Source organism: Mirounga leonina, unplaced genomic scaffold (assembly GCF_011800145.1).
Source record: "Mirounga leonina isolate KUSES-001 unplaced genomic scaffold, KU_Mleo_1.0 Mir_53, whole genome shotgun sequence".
Lineage (NCBI taxonomy): Eukaryota > Metazoa > Chordata > Mammalia > Carnivora > Phocidae > Mirounga > Mirounga leonina.
In genome coordinates this window covers 84,095,490-84,112,465 of record NW_023270807.1, presented here as the reverse complement: position 1 = coordinate 84,112,465, position 16,976 = coordinate 84,095,490, and the positions used below count along the sequence as shown (strand labels likewise).

Sequence of the window (16,976 nt, the reverse complement as noted above, 5' to 3'; positions counted from 1 at the left end):
AGAAAGAAAGAAAGAAAGAAAGAAAGAAAGAAAGAAAGAAAGAAAGAAAGAAAGAAAGAAAGAAAAGGAAAAGAACCTACATCGACTAACACCATTATGTGTTTGAACATAGTATAATCTAGGCCCTTTAAAAAAAAAATAGGTAAATCTCTACTGCCTCCATATTTTAACCAATAACACGTTGGACATTCCAGGTAAAGTCTACATCAATTTCCTTCTTAATATATTGTAAATCTGTACTTAAACTAATAGCTGTGGCTATTCTGTTAGTTGGACCTTATAGAAAACTCTGCTAAGGGAATAAGTTTGTTCGTTTTTGCGGATCTTTGCTCAGCCTTTGATGCCAGGGGCTGGTATCAAGTACTGTTATGGATTATCAAGTACTGTTATGAACTAAGCTCTTCGAATTCAAATATAACCCCCGTCATTGATTTTAATAGAGAACTAGCTCCTTATCAGTACAAATGTCAGGGCCTGTGGGAACATTCTTCACCTGTGTCTGATAACAATGTTTACTGGGACTATAAGGGGTGTGCCCTGGACCCCTGGACCCAAAGGATTTGAGATTACTTTCTGATGAGCTGAATGCATAAAGAATAAAACAGTAAGCATTCTTCCATGTGCAGGCAACATGATTCATTGTCACACAACAGTAATTATCTTAACAGAGTCTGGCCCTGCTATTTATAGTACAAATAGAAATAAAAGCTAAAGCTCAATGTTTCCAAAGTAAAAGCTATGATTTTTGGAAAATGACTTTTAATGTTTTGAGAATGCAATTCATTCAGTTAACTAAGGGTACATTCTACAAGTACCAAAAGTATCTAAAAAGAAGTTATATTAATTAAATTTTAGCCTCTGAAAGTACTTTGTTGGGGATTTTTTTAATGGCATGAGACCTGTTAACACTGATTTTGAACTTTTCTAAAGATAAAAGTCATAGTTGTTCTCTGGGACAGTGTTTCTCAACCTTAGATTATGTATAGAGTAGACCCCTTTTTAAAATGTCAGCATCCTCCTAAAGGAGAACACAGGCAACAACCTCTTCGACCTCAGCCACAGCAATTTCTTCCTAGAAACATCGCCAAAGGCAGGAGAAGCAAGGGCAAAAATGAACTATTGGGACTTCATCAAGATAAAAAGCTTTTGCACAGCAAATGAAACAGTCAACAAAACCAAAAGACAACCAACAGAATGGGAGAAGATATTTGCAAATGACATATCAGATAAAGGGCTAGTATCCAAAATCTATGAAGAACTTCTTAAACTCAACACCCAAAGAACAAATGATCCAATCAAGAAATGGGCAGAAGACATGAACAGACATTTTTCCAAAGAAGACATCCAAATGGCCAACAGACACATGAAAACGTGCTCAACATCGCTCGGCATCAGGGAAATCCAAATCAAAACCTCAATGAGATATCACCTCACACCAGTCAGTATGGCTAAAATTAACAAGTCAGGAAACGACAGATGTTGGCGGGGATGCAGAGAAAGGGGAACCCTCCTACACTGTTGGTGGGAATGCAAGCTGGTGCAGCCACTCTGGAAAACAGTATGGAGGTTCCTCAAAAAGTTGAAAATAGAGCTATCATATGATCCAGCAATTGCCCTACTGGGTATTTACCCCAAAGATACAAATGTAGGGATCCGAAGGGGTACGTGCACCCCAATGTTTATAGCAGCAATGTCCACAATAACCAAACTGTGGAAAGAGCCAAGATGTCCATTGACAGATGAATGGATAAAGAAGATGTGGTATATATATACACAATATATACAATATACAATATATATATACAATGGAATATGACCGACTATGTGAGAGGAAGTGATTGGATCGGTGTTTCCATTCCACACACACAATAACGGAAGCGGGGCACCTGGGTGGTTCAGTCGGTTAAGCGTCTGCCTTCGGCTCAGGTCATGATCCCAGGGTCCTGGGATCGAGCCCCACATCGGGCTCCCTGCTCAGCAGGAAGCCTGCTTCTCTCTTCCTACTCCCCCTGCTTGTGTTCCCTCTCTCGCTGTGTCTTTCTCTGTCAAATAAATATATAAAAAATCTTTTAAAAAATAAAATGTCAGCATCTTTCACAGAGCAGAGGTTTTTAACTTTAATAAAATCTGACTTATTAATTTTTTTCTTTCATGGATTATGCTTTTGGTGGTATATCTAAAACCTCATTGCCAAACCCAAGATCACTTAGATTATCTCCTATGTTGCCTTTTAGAAGTTTTATAGTTTCACATTTTACATTTCAATCTATAATCCATTTGAGTTGGGCGCCTGGGTGGCTCAGTCGTTGGGCGGCTGCCTTCGGCTCGGGTCATGATCCCGGAGTCCTAGGATCGAGTCCCACATTGGGCTCCCTGCTCGGCGGGAGGCCTGCTTCTCCCTCTCCCACTCCCCCTGCTTGTGTTCCTGCTCTCGCTGTCTCTGTCTCTGTCAAATAAATAAATAAAATTAAAAAAAAAAATCTTTATAAACCATTTGAGTTAATTTTTTTTAGAACAGCTCAGCAAAATACAATTCTGGTTTATTAAAACAACATTGTTTCACACAAACATCACCTAGGCCAAAATAAATAAATAAATAAACAGCAACTTCATAGACAAAAAAGGGGAAAAAAAGAAACCTTTTATCTTTGGCCTTTTCTTTCTTTTTTTTTTTTTTAGAGATTTAAGAAAAAGAGAACAAGTCAGGGAGCAAGTTGAGGGGAGCAGAGGGAGAGAATCTTCAAGCAGACTCTGGGCTGAGCCCAGTCTGAGGTGGCTGGATCTCAGGACCCTGAGATCATGACCCGAGCCCAAACCAAGAGTCCCACTCTTACCCCACTGCAACACCCAGGCGCCCCTATCTTTGGCCTTTTTAACCATCTCACACAAGCCAACGACTTATAGTACAGCTGAGTACATACACAAAAAATGTTACTGGAATGCTCAGAATAAGATTGTCTTGTTGCTGTTTTTGCTTTTTCTTACAAGGTTTTATTCCTCCTTTTGAGAATAGAATGAACACGGGCACACCACAGGTAAGGTCAGAAGTAGGACAGAGAATGCTCTGAAAGCTGGTTGGGTCATCAGAGATGACTGAAAATGGCTGACCACCAACAATATGTACAGAAATATAAAATGTATATAGAAAATACAAATTTTCCTTTTTAAAGTATTTTTAAGAAAAAAGGCAGGGCCTGGGAAGTTTGGGTTCTTCTTTCCTCCCGTTGCAAATTCTCACTCTGGTTTTGGCTGGTGGAGGGCGTGTGTCACCTGCAGGGTGGCGCTGCCTACATGGGGCGGCCGGAGGGACTGTGTCCTCGAAGGTGACCACATTTAGAGTCTGAGACGGGAGGCGAAGCGTGAATAGGTTAAGTTTTGTTAAGTGTAACTTTTCCTTTTTTGCTGTGTAGTCATCCTCATTGGTATTCTGCTTCTTGGTGTCGGCATCCTCCTCCTCCTCATCTTCAGCTGCCTCGGCTTCCTCATCTTCTTCTCCATTCTCTTCCTCACCATCACCTTCCTTCTCCTCCTTCCCTATGTCTTCCTCTTCTTCCACCTCATTGTCAGCCTCCTGCTCCCCATCTTCCTCAATCTCAGTGTCCCTGTTAGCAGGTGCATCTCCTCCATCCTCCGCCTCCTCCACCACTTCCTTCTTCTCCTTTAAGTCCTTGGAGCTGGTGTCCACCGCAGCGATCTAGTGGGGCACTCTCTGATCCGATGCATCGGATTCAAAACAGAGCGAGGATTCCAGGACTCTGGCGATAAAGCTGCCAGAGTCCTCGGTGGTGGAGGAGGCGCCCAGCAGAGGTGGCTGCAGTGAAGGGGAAGCCACACTTGGGAATGCAAAGATGGCTTTTCAGAGCAGCCAGTGGGAAAGGTGTAAGGTGTAAGGTCTCCGTCTAAGGTCATTATTTTGCACGTGGATGCCCAATTGTTCCACCACCATTTAATGGAAAAAAACTATTTCTCCATTGAACTGACTTTTCTCCTTTGGCAAGATTTTACTTATGTGGGTCTATTTTGGGGCTTTGTATTCAGTTTTATCGATCTATCTATTCCTTTGTCAATACCACACTGTATTGCTTATTGTATCTTTATGATGTCTTAAAGTCGGGTAGTGTCAGTCTTCTGAGTTTGTTCTGCTTCTTTAATGTTGTGGGGGCTATTCTGGGTCTTTTACCTTTCTATGTAAACTGTTGAATCAGTTTGTCAATATCTACAAAATAACTTGCTAGGATTTTGATCTACATTACACTGAGCCTATAGATCCAGTTGGGAAGAACTGGCATCTTAATAGTATTGAACTTTCCTATTTATGTCTATACAATAACTCCCTGTTTATTTAGATCTTTGGTTTCTTTCATCAGAATCCTTATGGTTAAAATTTTACTACAAATTCAATTTTTTTAGAAGATATAGTTTATCTACTTTTCTTGAGTGACATTTGATAGTTTGTTTTTCATGTGATTCATTTCACATAAGTTTGCAAATTTATTGGCATGAAGTTGTTCATACTACCCCCTTATTATCCTTTTAATATGTGCAAAATGTGTGGTCATGCCTCTTCTCTCATTCCTAATGTTGGATATTTGTGTCTTGCCCCACTCTCTCTCTTTCCCTCCATCCCTCTCGATTAATCTATCTAGAGATATATCAATTTTATTAATCCCACCAATGTACCAGTTTTGTATTGCATTCATTTTATATATGTTTCCTGTCTCCTATTTCATTGATTTCTGCTCTGATTGTTATTGTTTCCTTTCTTTGGCATACTTTGTGTTTCATTTGCTTTTTTTTTTTTTAGTTTCCTAAAGTGAAAGTCGAGTTTGTGGCTTTGAATCTTTTTTCTTTTTTAATATAGATATTTAGTGTTATTTTTCCCTAATTATTTCTTTAGCAACATCCCACAAACTTCAGTATGTTTTGTTTTCATTTTTATTCAGTTCAAAATGCTTCCTAGAAGAAGTACTTATAAAATGGTGGAGTGAAGACTTCCCAAAATTTCCCCCTCCATAAAAGCAATGAGAACATTGTGGCAAAAATTATCAAAATTCAAAATTCTAGAAATTAATCAAAGGCTTACAACAATCTGAGGATGTTTTTTCAAGAAAATCACTTGAGTTTCAGTAAGAGTGACCTTTGCAGAGTTTTAACTTGCCCTGTTCCCATCCCCCATTACCTAACTCTATGGTAGCCTTGGAAGCCAATAGTCTTGTAAGCACAGTAGCTGTGAAAATCAGCAGCCAAGCAGGTCCTGGAGGGATAAGAAAGGGTTTGGGGCTTCTCAAAATGCTCCATCTCCAGAGCATTTTCACCATTTGACCAATCTGGAAGCTCTTTGGAAAAGCTCTGAAAATGAAGCACTATTTGACCTCACTCAGAGCATTCTCTGTGCAAGCAATATATAACCAAAGAACTTATCAAAAAGGATGACAAGCAATTGTTTAACATCACCACTATCTGAAGCAATGATGACATTGGGGCTTACACCAGGCTGACCCAAACAAAACAAAACGAACAAACAAAAAAACTTAAAAGGAAGAATGGGGAATGAGATATTCATAAAGGGGTTTAAAAACCTTCAACATACTTCTAGAAATCTAAAAGGCTCTGTGCATGCATAGGGCTGTGTGCAGGCCCAGAAAAGAACTGACAGGGCCCTAATCTCTCACCTCAGGCTGACCTTGCAGCTCTGCATGAGCAGGAAGTAAAAGTTAAAGCAAAATTGTAAAGTGCCTGCCAGACCATTGGAGGCTCACCTTAATAAACACATAGAACCACCTGGCAAAGCTTGGTTGACATTTAAGTTCAAAGCATTTAAGTAAATCTCTGTCCAGTCATTACCTGGCCACTAAAGCTACCTGCAGAGACTTCAGAGGATACATACCAAGAATACAGACTTTACGGGGTTACCCAGGAAAGACTAAACAAACAAACAAACATCAGCTGTCACAACAACCATAACAGTCACAAAGTAACTCCAAGCTAGGGAGAGGGGGACCTGATTTTCAGAGTTCCCACATTTTATTCATTTATTTTAAATGCACTGTTTTTGTTTGAAACAAAAGAAGTATGAAACATGCGAAGAAGCATGAAAACATGGCCCACCTGGAAAAACACAGGGGAGAAAAGTAGTCAATGGAAACTCTCCTGATGAAAACAAGATGTTGGACTTACTTGACAAAGACTTTAAATCAGCGATTATAAGTATGTTCAAAGAACTAAAGGAAACCATGTCTAAAAATTAAAGGTAATTAGGAGACCGATGTCTCCTCAAATATACAATATTAGTAGGTAGGAATTATAAAAACAAATAATTAGAAATTCTGTAGTTTAAAATAATGATAACAGAAATTAAATTCACTTAGAGAGACTCAACAGCAAATTTGAATTAGCAGAATAAATAATCAGTAGGCTTGAATATAGGTCAATTCAGATGATCTAGCCTGAGGTACAAAAGGGGAAAAAAAATGAAGAAAAAAGAACAGAGCCTCAGAGACCTGTGGGATACATCATACCCAAGTTTGCCAACATACACATAATAGGAGTCCCAAAAGGAAAGGAGAGAGAAAGAAAGCAGTAGAAAGAATATTTGAAAACTTAGTAGCTGAGAACCATCTGAAGGTAATGAAAAACATTACATCCAAGAAGTTAAATGATCCATGAGTAAGATAAACACAAAGAGATCCACATATAGATACATTGTAGTCAAATTGTTAAAAGCCAAATCAAAGAAAGAATATGACAGCAACAAATGTGACTCATCACATACAAGGAATCCACAATAAGTTTATAGCTGACTTCTCACCAGAAACCAGGGAAGCCAGAAGGCCATGGATGACATATTCAAAGTGCTAAAAGAAAAAGACTATTGGCCAAAACTATCTTTTAAAAAACTAAGGAGAAGAAAAGACATTTCCAGATAAACCAAAACTGAGGGAATTTGTCACTTAGCAGACTTATCCTCCAAAAATACTCTTAAAGGGAGTCACTGAGACTGAAATGAAAGGACAGTAGACAGTAATTTGAATCCACACAAGGAAATAAAGAGTATCAGTAAAGGTAACTACATAGGTAACTATAAAAGCATGATGCATTTTTATTAAAATATTGAAATTAGATTCACACACCAAAATAATCTAATCTTTTAAAGTGTACAAATTCAGTGGTTTTGAGTATATTCAGAATTGTGCAATTATCATCACTATTGAATTTTAGAATATTTTCAGCCCTAAAAAAAAGACCCATATCCATTAATAATCTCTCCATTCCCTCCTACCCCCAGGCCTTGGGAACCACTAATATACTTTCTGTCTCTATGCCTATTCTTGTCATTTAACATAAATGAAGTCATAAAATATGTGCCTTTGTGACTGGCTTCTGTCACTTAGGATGTTTTTAAGGTTCATCCACATTGTAGCACATTATCAGTACTTTATTCCTCTTTGTAGCTAAATAATATTCCATTGTATGGATATACCATATTTGTGTATACATTCATCAGTTGATAGACATTTGTGTTTATCACAGTTTCCACTGTTTGGCTACAATAAATAATGCTGCTATGAAAATTTATGCACAAGTTTTTGTGTATGGACATATGTTTGTAACTTTCTTGGGTATACACCTAGGAGTAAAATTGCTAGGTCATATGGTAACTCTTTAACTTTTCGAAGAACTGCCAAACTATTTTCCAAATAGCTGCACCATTTTACAAGCCCACCAATAACATATGAGGATTCTGGCTTCTCCACATCTTTGTCAAAACTTGTTATAGTCCATGATTTTAACCATCCATGTGGGTATGAAGTGTTATCTCATTGTGTTTTTCATTTGCATTTTCCTAATGACTAATGACACTGAGCATCTTTTCATGGTATTATGGGCTATCTTTATTCTTTGGAGAAATGTCTGTGCAAACCTTTTGTTCATTTTTAAATTGGGTTATTTGTCTTTTTATTGTCAAGTTGCAAGCATCCTTTATATAGTGTGGATACTAAATCCTTATGAAACATATGATTTACAAATATTGTCTCCCATTCCATGGACTGTTTTTTGTTTTTTTTTTTTTTACTTCCTGATTGTGCTTTTTGATGCACAAAAGTGGGGGGTTTTTTGTTGCTTTTTTTGTGGGGATTTTTAGAGACGGGGCAGGGGGAGAAGGAGAGAGAAAATCTTATGTAGGCTCTATGCCCAGTACAGAGCCCAGTGTGGGGCTCGATCTCATAACCCTGAGATCATGGCCTGAGCCTAAATCAAGAGTCTGAGGCTTAACCGACTGAGCCACCCAGGTGCCCCATTTTTTTTTCTTTTTTTGATTTTTGAGAACTATGAGGTCCTTGCAAGCATAGCTCATTTCTGTAGATTATTTTCCAAAGTTGTACAAAATGGAAACAAAATGGAAAATCCCTCAAGAACATGAAGAGGTACAACATTCAAAGCTACGAATACCCAGCAGCAAGTGTTCCAGCCTGCAGCTGCCAGCCGCCTTCTCTTCCTGTTCCCAAGAGTTAGTGGGATGAAAGCATCTTCCCCTGTGACTGTTCTCGTTTCTTTTTTCTCGACCTCTGGGTGTGCACGGTTCAGCACCTTGAGGAGTTCGGCTGTTTCTGCCCACATACGTGTGTGAATATCAGCCTTAGAGCACTTGATGTGCTAGCGCAGACTGTCCTGGAACGGGTGCATCAGGTTGATGGTGTTGTCTCAAGCGCTGGCACGGGTGTGGCGAGGGAATGGCATGATGGTAATGCAGCTAGTGCTCTTACCCATGGCAGCATCCATGTCTTTCAGCTCCAGAGGAGCTTCCCTGTGGCTAAAGAGGACATGTAGGGCTCTGTGCCTGGTTCTGCGATCTTCTTTGAACTCTTGCATGAACACTTTTCCAATGACCACATCGTCGTCATCATTAAACACTGTGCTGAAGACTACTGTGACTCTGTCCTTTTTAGACCCAACATACATCCCTCCAGTGGATAACTGCCCTGTTCTCTCCTTCCCTGCCCTCTTCTTGGAATTGGAAGTCTTTCTCAAAGACAGAGGCAAAACAATTTCGTTTCAACGTGCCAGCCTTGATGCACAATGGATGTCGGCAGATTTTCAAGGTCATATAGCAGAGACATTGTGTCCTGATTTGGGATTTACCACGCAACTCCAGTACACTATCTTTAATAGCTCATCCGCACCATGTGCCTGAACTTCCTTGTTGAATTTCAAAGAAATACTGACCATCACTTTTGTTTTGTCTCCATTAGGATTTGAAATATGATAGAGGACTCCATCAAAATCTGCACACGTTACTTCGACTACTTCTGATTTGTCACCGGCAGCCGCTTTCTCGAACTTGAGTGTGAGCGTCCCCTCAATGACGTGGTGGTTCACCTCTAGCAGGATCTCAGCAGTGCCTCCCGCCCACCCATCCCTGCTAGCAAGCCCACACACACCTGCCCAGCCTCCTCCCCCAGAGCCACCTCATCGACCTGTGCTGATTGGTTTATTGTTATTGATTTCTAACTGCTTTTGAGTTTACCCTGGTGATTTTTTTCAGAACATTTTTCATCTTACAGGCTTTCAAATTTAATCATTGTATGATTTCCTGAACCTGGAACGGCTTCTTTGTGGAATTAGCCATTCTGTATTTATTCAGCATACCATTCAAATTTTCTAGGTGGTGTTTGCGTCTTCCAAAAAAACCCATTAGTGATACCTTGTGTTTCTGCCAAGCATCTTGTAACCAACAGGTATTTGAATTTTGATTTTAAAAAGAATCTGAAAATCATTGTTTTGTCCTTTTCCTTTTATGACATAGCTGTTCTCTTTGATCTAACTTCAACCCTTTTATTGCATGTTTCCTATTTTTTTATGATTTGAAGTTTCATTTGCTTTCTGCCTTGTACTATATGGACTGTATCTTATCTAAACATGTTTTCTGCACTTATTTTGTTTTATTTCTCATTAAGTTTTATACTTTTGTTCACTTTCTCCTTGAAACTCTTGCTTCCTTCAGCATCCATGAAGCCATGTATCTCCTGAGTTTTGGTCTTCCCTCTGGCACTTTCTTCTCAATTATGATGTTTGGCTGTCCTCTCTTCCCATTCCTCAAATGTTGTGCTCTTCAGAGCTCCCCTTTTCTTCCCAACCCACTTTCCCCAGGCCATTTCATCCCATTCCTTGTATTTAATTATCATCCATACACTAACAATTCCCAATCTTTTAGATCTATCCTAGACCCCTCTCCTGAACCCAAGCCCATAGACATCTAACTAACTACCAGATATCCCCATTTGATATCCCCCAGGCACATTAAACACAATGTACTCAAAATAACACTCATTTTTTTCCCAGTAAGTAAACTGCTCCTCTACCAGAATTTTTCCTCCAGAAAGTGACAGCCCTATCCACCTCAAACCTAAAGCCAGAAAATCTGGGAAGATATTTAACTCTCCATTTCCCTCAGCCCCCACATCACTCACCCACATCTTTCAGTATTCTTGATTCTGGATTCTACATAACGATGGAATTCATCTTCATCTCCCTATCTACAGAGCCTCTGCTATGGAGACAAGTGACTACCAGCTCTTACTTGGATCCTGCAAAGGCTGCCTAATTGATCTTTTTCGATCTATCTTCCCTCCTGCAAACAGGAGAATCCTTTAAATGCAAATCTGACTGTATTGCTCCCCCACTTAAAATTCTTCAATTGGGACACCTGGGTGGCTCAGTCAGTTAAGCATCTGCCTTTGGCTAAGGTCATGATCTCAGGGTCCGGGGATCGAGTCCCACAATGGGCTCCCTGCTCAGTGCAGAGTCTGCTTCTCCCTCCTCCTCTGCCCCTCCCTGCCTCCACTTGTGCTCTCTCTCTCTTGCTCGCTCTAGCTCTCTCTATCTCAAATGAATAAACAAAAAATCTTTAAAAAAACTATTTAATGGATTTCCATTACATTTAAATAAGTCTTAGAAGTCCCTCCTCGATCTTGACCCCACTCATCTCTGCCACCTCTTCTTGAGCTAACCTCCATGTCTCTCTATATTCTCCAGCCATAGCTATATTACATTTAGTTCCTTGGACATGTTAGGTACTCTATGGCAGACACTGAAAATTTCCCCCAGTATCCATTGTCTTCTTTTTAGTAATAGAACTGATCTCACTCTGGATTATGTAGGACACATAACTGCTAGTTACTACATTTTTTTTCCCTAGTTACTATTTTTACCAGCCTCCCCTGCTATTAGGTGTGACTCTGTGACCCAGCTTTCATGAACAGAATGTGTGGAAGAGTGATATGTGCAACTTTAACTTCACTTCCTTAAAAATAAGTTGATTGCCCTTTGTTCCTTCTTTAGGGCTGGGGCTGGTGAACAACCTTTGACCATGTGAATGAGGAAATACACCAGCAGGATGGGAAGACTGGAAAATGGAGGAACCTGTAACCATAAACGACGATGTGGTGCACAGACATTTGAGTTCTTAATTATAGCAGTTTAGTCTGTGTGTCCATCAGCATTGTCTGGGTTATGCTGCAGTAACAAACAACCCTTAAAGCTTAGTGGTTTAACACAACTAAGGTTTATTTTTCACTCATGTTACATGTCCAGCACAGGTCATTAAGGTGGCTCTGCTCATGTAGTCACTCAGGGTTCCAGCTTAACTGAGGGCTTCATCTAAATATATTCTTTAATGAGCACACAGGTGAAAGGGCACTCAGCAAACTGTGTTCTGTCTCTTAAAGCTTCCAGCTGGAAGTCAGGCACACCACACTCACAATTCAAGTCAACCTTCTCACCTAATTCAAAGAGGATTAAGAACAGATAATCTTACTATGTTTCCAGAAGAAAGAGAAAACAAGAATATGTGTGACTAGTCCTACTGACTCTCTCAGCCTCTGCCTTAATGTGTCTTAGGCTGTGTTCCCTCGAAGAGGTAACCTCTGTTTCTCTTGTTCAAATGTTTGTAGGATTTTTTCTCAATGGTTTCAAAATATATATTCCAAGGATCTCACAAGACTGTATCTTCTCAATAATTCTTCCTGCAATCATTACCCTTGGGAATCCTAAGTAACTATTCCCTTTGCACAATGTTTCCCAAATATTTATCTAAATATCTGAACTTTCTCCAAAGCTCCAGTCCTAGATTTCCAACTGCCCACTACCTGTCAAACTTGACAAGCTAAATACAACTGACTGTATTACTTTCAACACCCCCTTAAATCTGATTCTTCTATGTTTTTGTTTTGTTTTGATTTATTTCTCTCTGTATCTCCAGCCCCTAGACTAGTGCCTGGCATGAGAAGAGGTACTATATACTGAATGAATGAGTGAATGAATGAATGAACGAATATTATCAAGATTTGACAATGGCTTGCAAACCTGGAATCTTCTCTGACTCTAATCTCCTCCTTACTAGTCTGTACACGGCCCTTCTACCTAGCTTGTCAGGCGCTCATTGCCTATCAACTAGATTATTATAATAGCTTTCTCAAAGTCATCCCCATCACCAAACTTTTTCATTCTTCCTCTCATTTTATGCAATGTTCCCACATTAATTTCCTTGAAGCATGTGACATTCTGTCACTCATTCTACATCCTTATAAGGAGCACATTCACATGGAAGCAGTATATTCCAAAGGTAAACACAAATAAGGCACAGTCTCCACGCTTGAGCAGCTCACAATCCAGTGGGAAACAGATGTGCATCTAGAGACACAGAACAGAGAGTGCAGAGCCAAAATAGAGGAGCACAAACGGGGAGTGACAGATGTGACAGATGCTGAATCAGTCAAGGAGTCACAGAAGAGGGGACATTTACTCCATGTCCTAACAGACAGTTAGACATTTTCCAGAACTGGTATTAGAGGGAAATAGCAACGATGCATCTTTTGAGTCAGGAGGGGAAAAAATATGAGCACCAACTGAGTTTAGTTTGGGAGTGGGCAGGAATTGATGGCAATTTTTTCTGAGGGCCTCTGTTTCATCTCTGATGCCCAAGACGGATGAAGGATGAGTCCCTGTGTTGTGTGGTCTTCCAGGGAGGCCTGGAAGTGCTGTCAGCGGGTCAGGATGGTTTCGGTTCCCCATACCTGCTGGAAACCTCTAGCTATGCCCACGGCATTCGATCGGGTTCTACAAACAGGTACTAATGTATTGGCACTGGCGTTTGACCGCATTAGGAAGCTGCTGTTCTCTGTTCTTTCTTGCACATTTCCACAATTCAAGAGGAAGTTTGGCTTTCACGAGAATCTTCAGAGGCACACTGCTTTCCAGGGCAGGAAGCCTGAAGTCAAACGAATTGCTGCATGGATTTTGTAAATTCCTAGCAGACCTGATGGCTTAGAAGCAAAGCCATGGCAATGGTTTATGTACATAAGCCAGACTTGTTTGAGAAAGAAATAGGAGGGTTTTGGTGGGGGGTGAGGGGCGGGGGGGTATTATTTTGAGAATTCTAGGGCTGACTTTGAATATAGAGCCAAAGCTCGGAAAATTAAAAGCATAGACTTTGTAAATAAGCCACAGAGAAGGGAAAGATTACAAAATAGCTGCTTTTGCTATATGACATCATGCTGCCCCCTCCCTTTCCCCCCGCCCCACCACAAAACACATCAAAAGGAACAGAGTCTGACCAGCAGGCAGAAAGATGTGGAATTTTGTAATTTACTTTAAATGTCTCTTTTGTACAAGGCTCTTGGAGAATAAAAGAAAATTTCCTTTTAAGAAAGGATCATATAACCTGATGAAGGTGATGGACAAATCCTCTTGACAGAGACACATGAAGACTGTTCTTTGTCTTCATACTGACCTAGACTTTGCCACGATTCCTGGCTCTTGTGCTTGTGCTTCCAGAAAGCATACAGCTTTTGATAAGATCTTCTAGAAATGTTCGTGGACCTTTGCCTGATGAATTTCCAAAAGGACTAGAAACGCCACTTTACAAAATACATAGGACGTTGAGGTCACCTAAATGAGCTACCAAACACCAGCAGAAATAGGGGAATGGATTAAGCAGATTCCCCCCTCTCCCCCCATCATTTGATGAACCCTTAAAAAAGAGACCTGGAGGCTTTTAAAAGAGAAAATCTAAGCCCTTAACAGTTCTCCAAGGCACACCCTAGAAAAGACTTTATAGCTAAATAATAATTCTTAGGCAAATTAAACTACCTTTACAGTAGGAAGCACACTATTCTTACTTTACACTAAGAACTGCAGAGGATTACCTCGAAATCTCCTTGACATTGGTCTAGAATTGCTTTATGATAAAGAATACCTGAAAGGCGGGTCTTCTTTCTTCTTTCTTTCTCTTTCTTTCTTTCCTTCTTTCTTTCTTTCCTTCTTTCTTTCTTTCTTTCTTTCTTTCTTTCTTTCTTTCTTTCTTTCTTTCTTTCTTTCTTTCTTCTTCTTCTTTCTTTCTTTCTTTCTTTCTTCCTTCCTGGCAGATTTGTAAAAAAAAAATAATAATAATAATGCTATGAAACCAGCTATTTCTTTTCAAAAGATAGATCCTCCCCTACCCCCCCCCCTTTTTTTTTCAATATAGAACTTTGGTATCGCTCAAAAGGATATGGGCATGTCAGGTGGCCTTTACAAAATCCTTTTGATAGAAAGAAAAAAATAATCTAGACAGACAGGAAATCAACAGAATTCCTTTAACTCTTAATAATTACTGGAACTGAGAGAGGAGCTTAGAGTATGGTTAACATTCCCCCAAGGAAATGTCAAACTCTCATCAGAGAAGTCTTTTATCAACATCTAGGACTCCAAGGTATGGAGGGACATGAGGAATTTCATAAGCTATTCCAGTTACTTAAAGTTTTGTCAGGCAAACTGAGCCAATTCTAAACACGTGGGTTATGGGTACAGCCAGTGCCCCCCCATCCCCCAGATCCCTGTCATCTGGCTGCAGGGACCATGCCCCAGCTGGTAGGAGTGTTGGCTTCTGATAGTTCACACCTGCCCCTGTCGCAAGCGCAGCGCCCTCAGCTGTATGAGAGTCTCCTGCCTGCAAGGTCATGTCCTGCCCCAGGGAATACCTGACCACAGAGGTACAAAAGGCTGGCCTCTCCTGGGGGGAGACAAATTCTGTGGCACAGTTGTGGCCCAGAGTGTCCCCTGTGGGGCCTGGCTGAAGCCAGGCTACAGCTCATCCTTGCTTAGCTTTTCTCCTCAGTCAGACATCTTGCTTTCCCAACTTTCTTTCTCCAGAGAGCATTCCTTCAACAAACCTCTTCCACAAGAATCTTGGCGGAGGCTCTGCTTCTCAGAAAACCGATCTAAGACAGTGCAACTAGATAAAATGAGACTCTCTTACGTCATTTCCTCAATCCTCTTTCTGTCCTTTTCCTCTCTGCCAGCCAATATTCACATTTTTCACATTTTCTTCTTTTTTTTTAAATCAAAATCTTCCCTCAGAGAAAGATCTGACAGCTTCAGCCTCATACACATTTATGACATATGAGGCTTAAGGGTCTCTCTCCTGGGGCGGTGGCATTTTAACATAACACAGAGAACATGACTGGAATTAAGGAATTCATTACTGGTGGCTCAAGAGTTTTGAGGATGGAGTTAACTTTTCAGCACCTAAGCCAACACATCACAGGTCAGGGCATTCTCTGCCTAAACACATTTCATCTTAATTAGAAAGAGCTGATGTCATTTATTTTTGCAAAATTATAACCCCTGACATCGCCATGAGTACTCCAAGGGGCCTACCAAGCTCTTTCCATTTTTGGGTAGGCATGAGGGGATTCTGGAAGCAGGAGCCGAGTGTCTCTTTCCCCACTCCTATCTCATGGCCTCATTCCTTCCCTGGAATTATGGAGAATTAGACCTGCTAGTTCAGCATTTCCCAAAGGATTCTGTGTTCAAGCACCTTTGAAAAGTTATCATTTATCTTATCCCCATTTAGGGGGGATTCACAATAGCATTAATATATTAAATCTAAGAAATAAGATTTAATATATTAAATAAGTCTAAATATATTAAATCAAGAATCCTCTTTAACTTACTGAGCCCAGACTTTTCTAAACTTATCCATAGAATCCAATTTTTCTGGCTCTCAGTTTAGGAAATACCCATCTGTTCCAATTTCCTTATTTTACACATAAGAACCTGAGGCCCCCAGAGTTTAGCTTCTCTGATTTTCCAACTCCCTGGGTGACAGGCAGCTTCAGCTCTGCAATGATGTGACACATCCTGGAGGCGGAGCAGTGGGCCGGGCCGGCGCTGGATGCTGCGCGCCTTTCCTAGTCCACACAGGCTGGCTACACAGTCCTCCTTCGTAGGGTCACTTTATATGGTTAACAATTCAGTGTTTGAAATGTGAGCTTCAGACCTCCTGTTGTATCTGTATAAACAGACAAAACTGTCCCTGACCCAAGCTGACCAAACAAGTGACCTGTTTCCTTTTATTAGGTGTGTCTCTTTGGGGCTGAAACACGCCTTGGAGGTCTTGGGATTCACCTGTTTTAATTCACGGTCATTCTCTGGTCCAGCGGATCTCAATGACTTTGAGGATTCCGGTTTTCTGGGTTTTATCAATGATTTTTTTTTTTTTTTTACAAAGTGATTCATATTTTTTTTTTAACACTTGGCAATTCTCTATACTTTTACCTTCTGGTTTGCATTATCTACAATCACTGTTTAATAACATTTTGGCTTTTTGATCAATGAAGTCAAATGAAAAGGCTCTTGTTCTTTTTTATTTTTTTTTTAAAGATTTTATTTATTTATTTGACAGAGAGAGACCCAGCGAGAGAGGGAACACAAGCAGGGGGAATGGGAGAGGGAGAAGGAGGCTTCCCGCGGAGCAGGGAGCCCGATGCGGGGCTCGATCCCAGGACCCTGAGATCATGACCTGAGCCGAAAGCAGACGCTTAACGACTGAGCCACCCAGGCGCCCCTGAAAGGCGCTTGTTCTATGAAAAATCAAAGAGTTTACACTCAAAATAACTTAGGCTTGTTTTTCAGCTCCGAGCACGAGAAGAGGACTC

At 40.4% G+C, this 16,976-nt stretch overlaps 1 protein-coding gene and 1 pseudogene across 1 annotated transcript in view; both read right to left on the bottom strand.

The window, feature by feature from the left end:
- The window catches only part of LOC118001367 (prothymosin alpha-like), a 7,092-nt gene extending 857 nt beyond the window's left edge, over positions 1-6,235 (bottom strand). Inside the window, exons 1-3 of the mRNA XM_034991452.1 lie at positions 6,178-6,235; positions 5,673-5,692; positions 3,271-3,694 (exon numbers count right to left, since the gene is read on the bottom strand). Of these exons, the coding sequence (XP_034847343.1) occupies positions 3,271-3,694; positions 5,673-5,692; positions 6,178-6,235 (502 nt within the window). The remainder of the gene's footprint in view (positions 1-3,270; positions 3,695-5,672; positions 5,693-6,177) is intronic.
- Positions 6,236-8,352: 2,117 nt separating this feature from the next.
- On the bottom strand, positions 8,353-13,160 carry LOC118001366 (annotated as a pseudogene).
- Between the last annotated feature and the right edge of the window lie 3,816 nt (positions 13,161-16,976).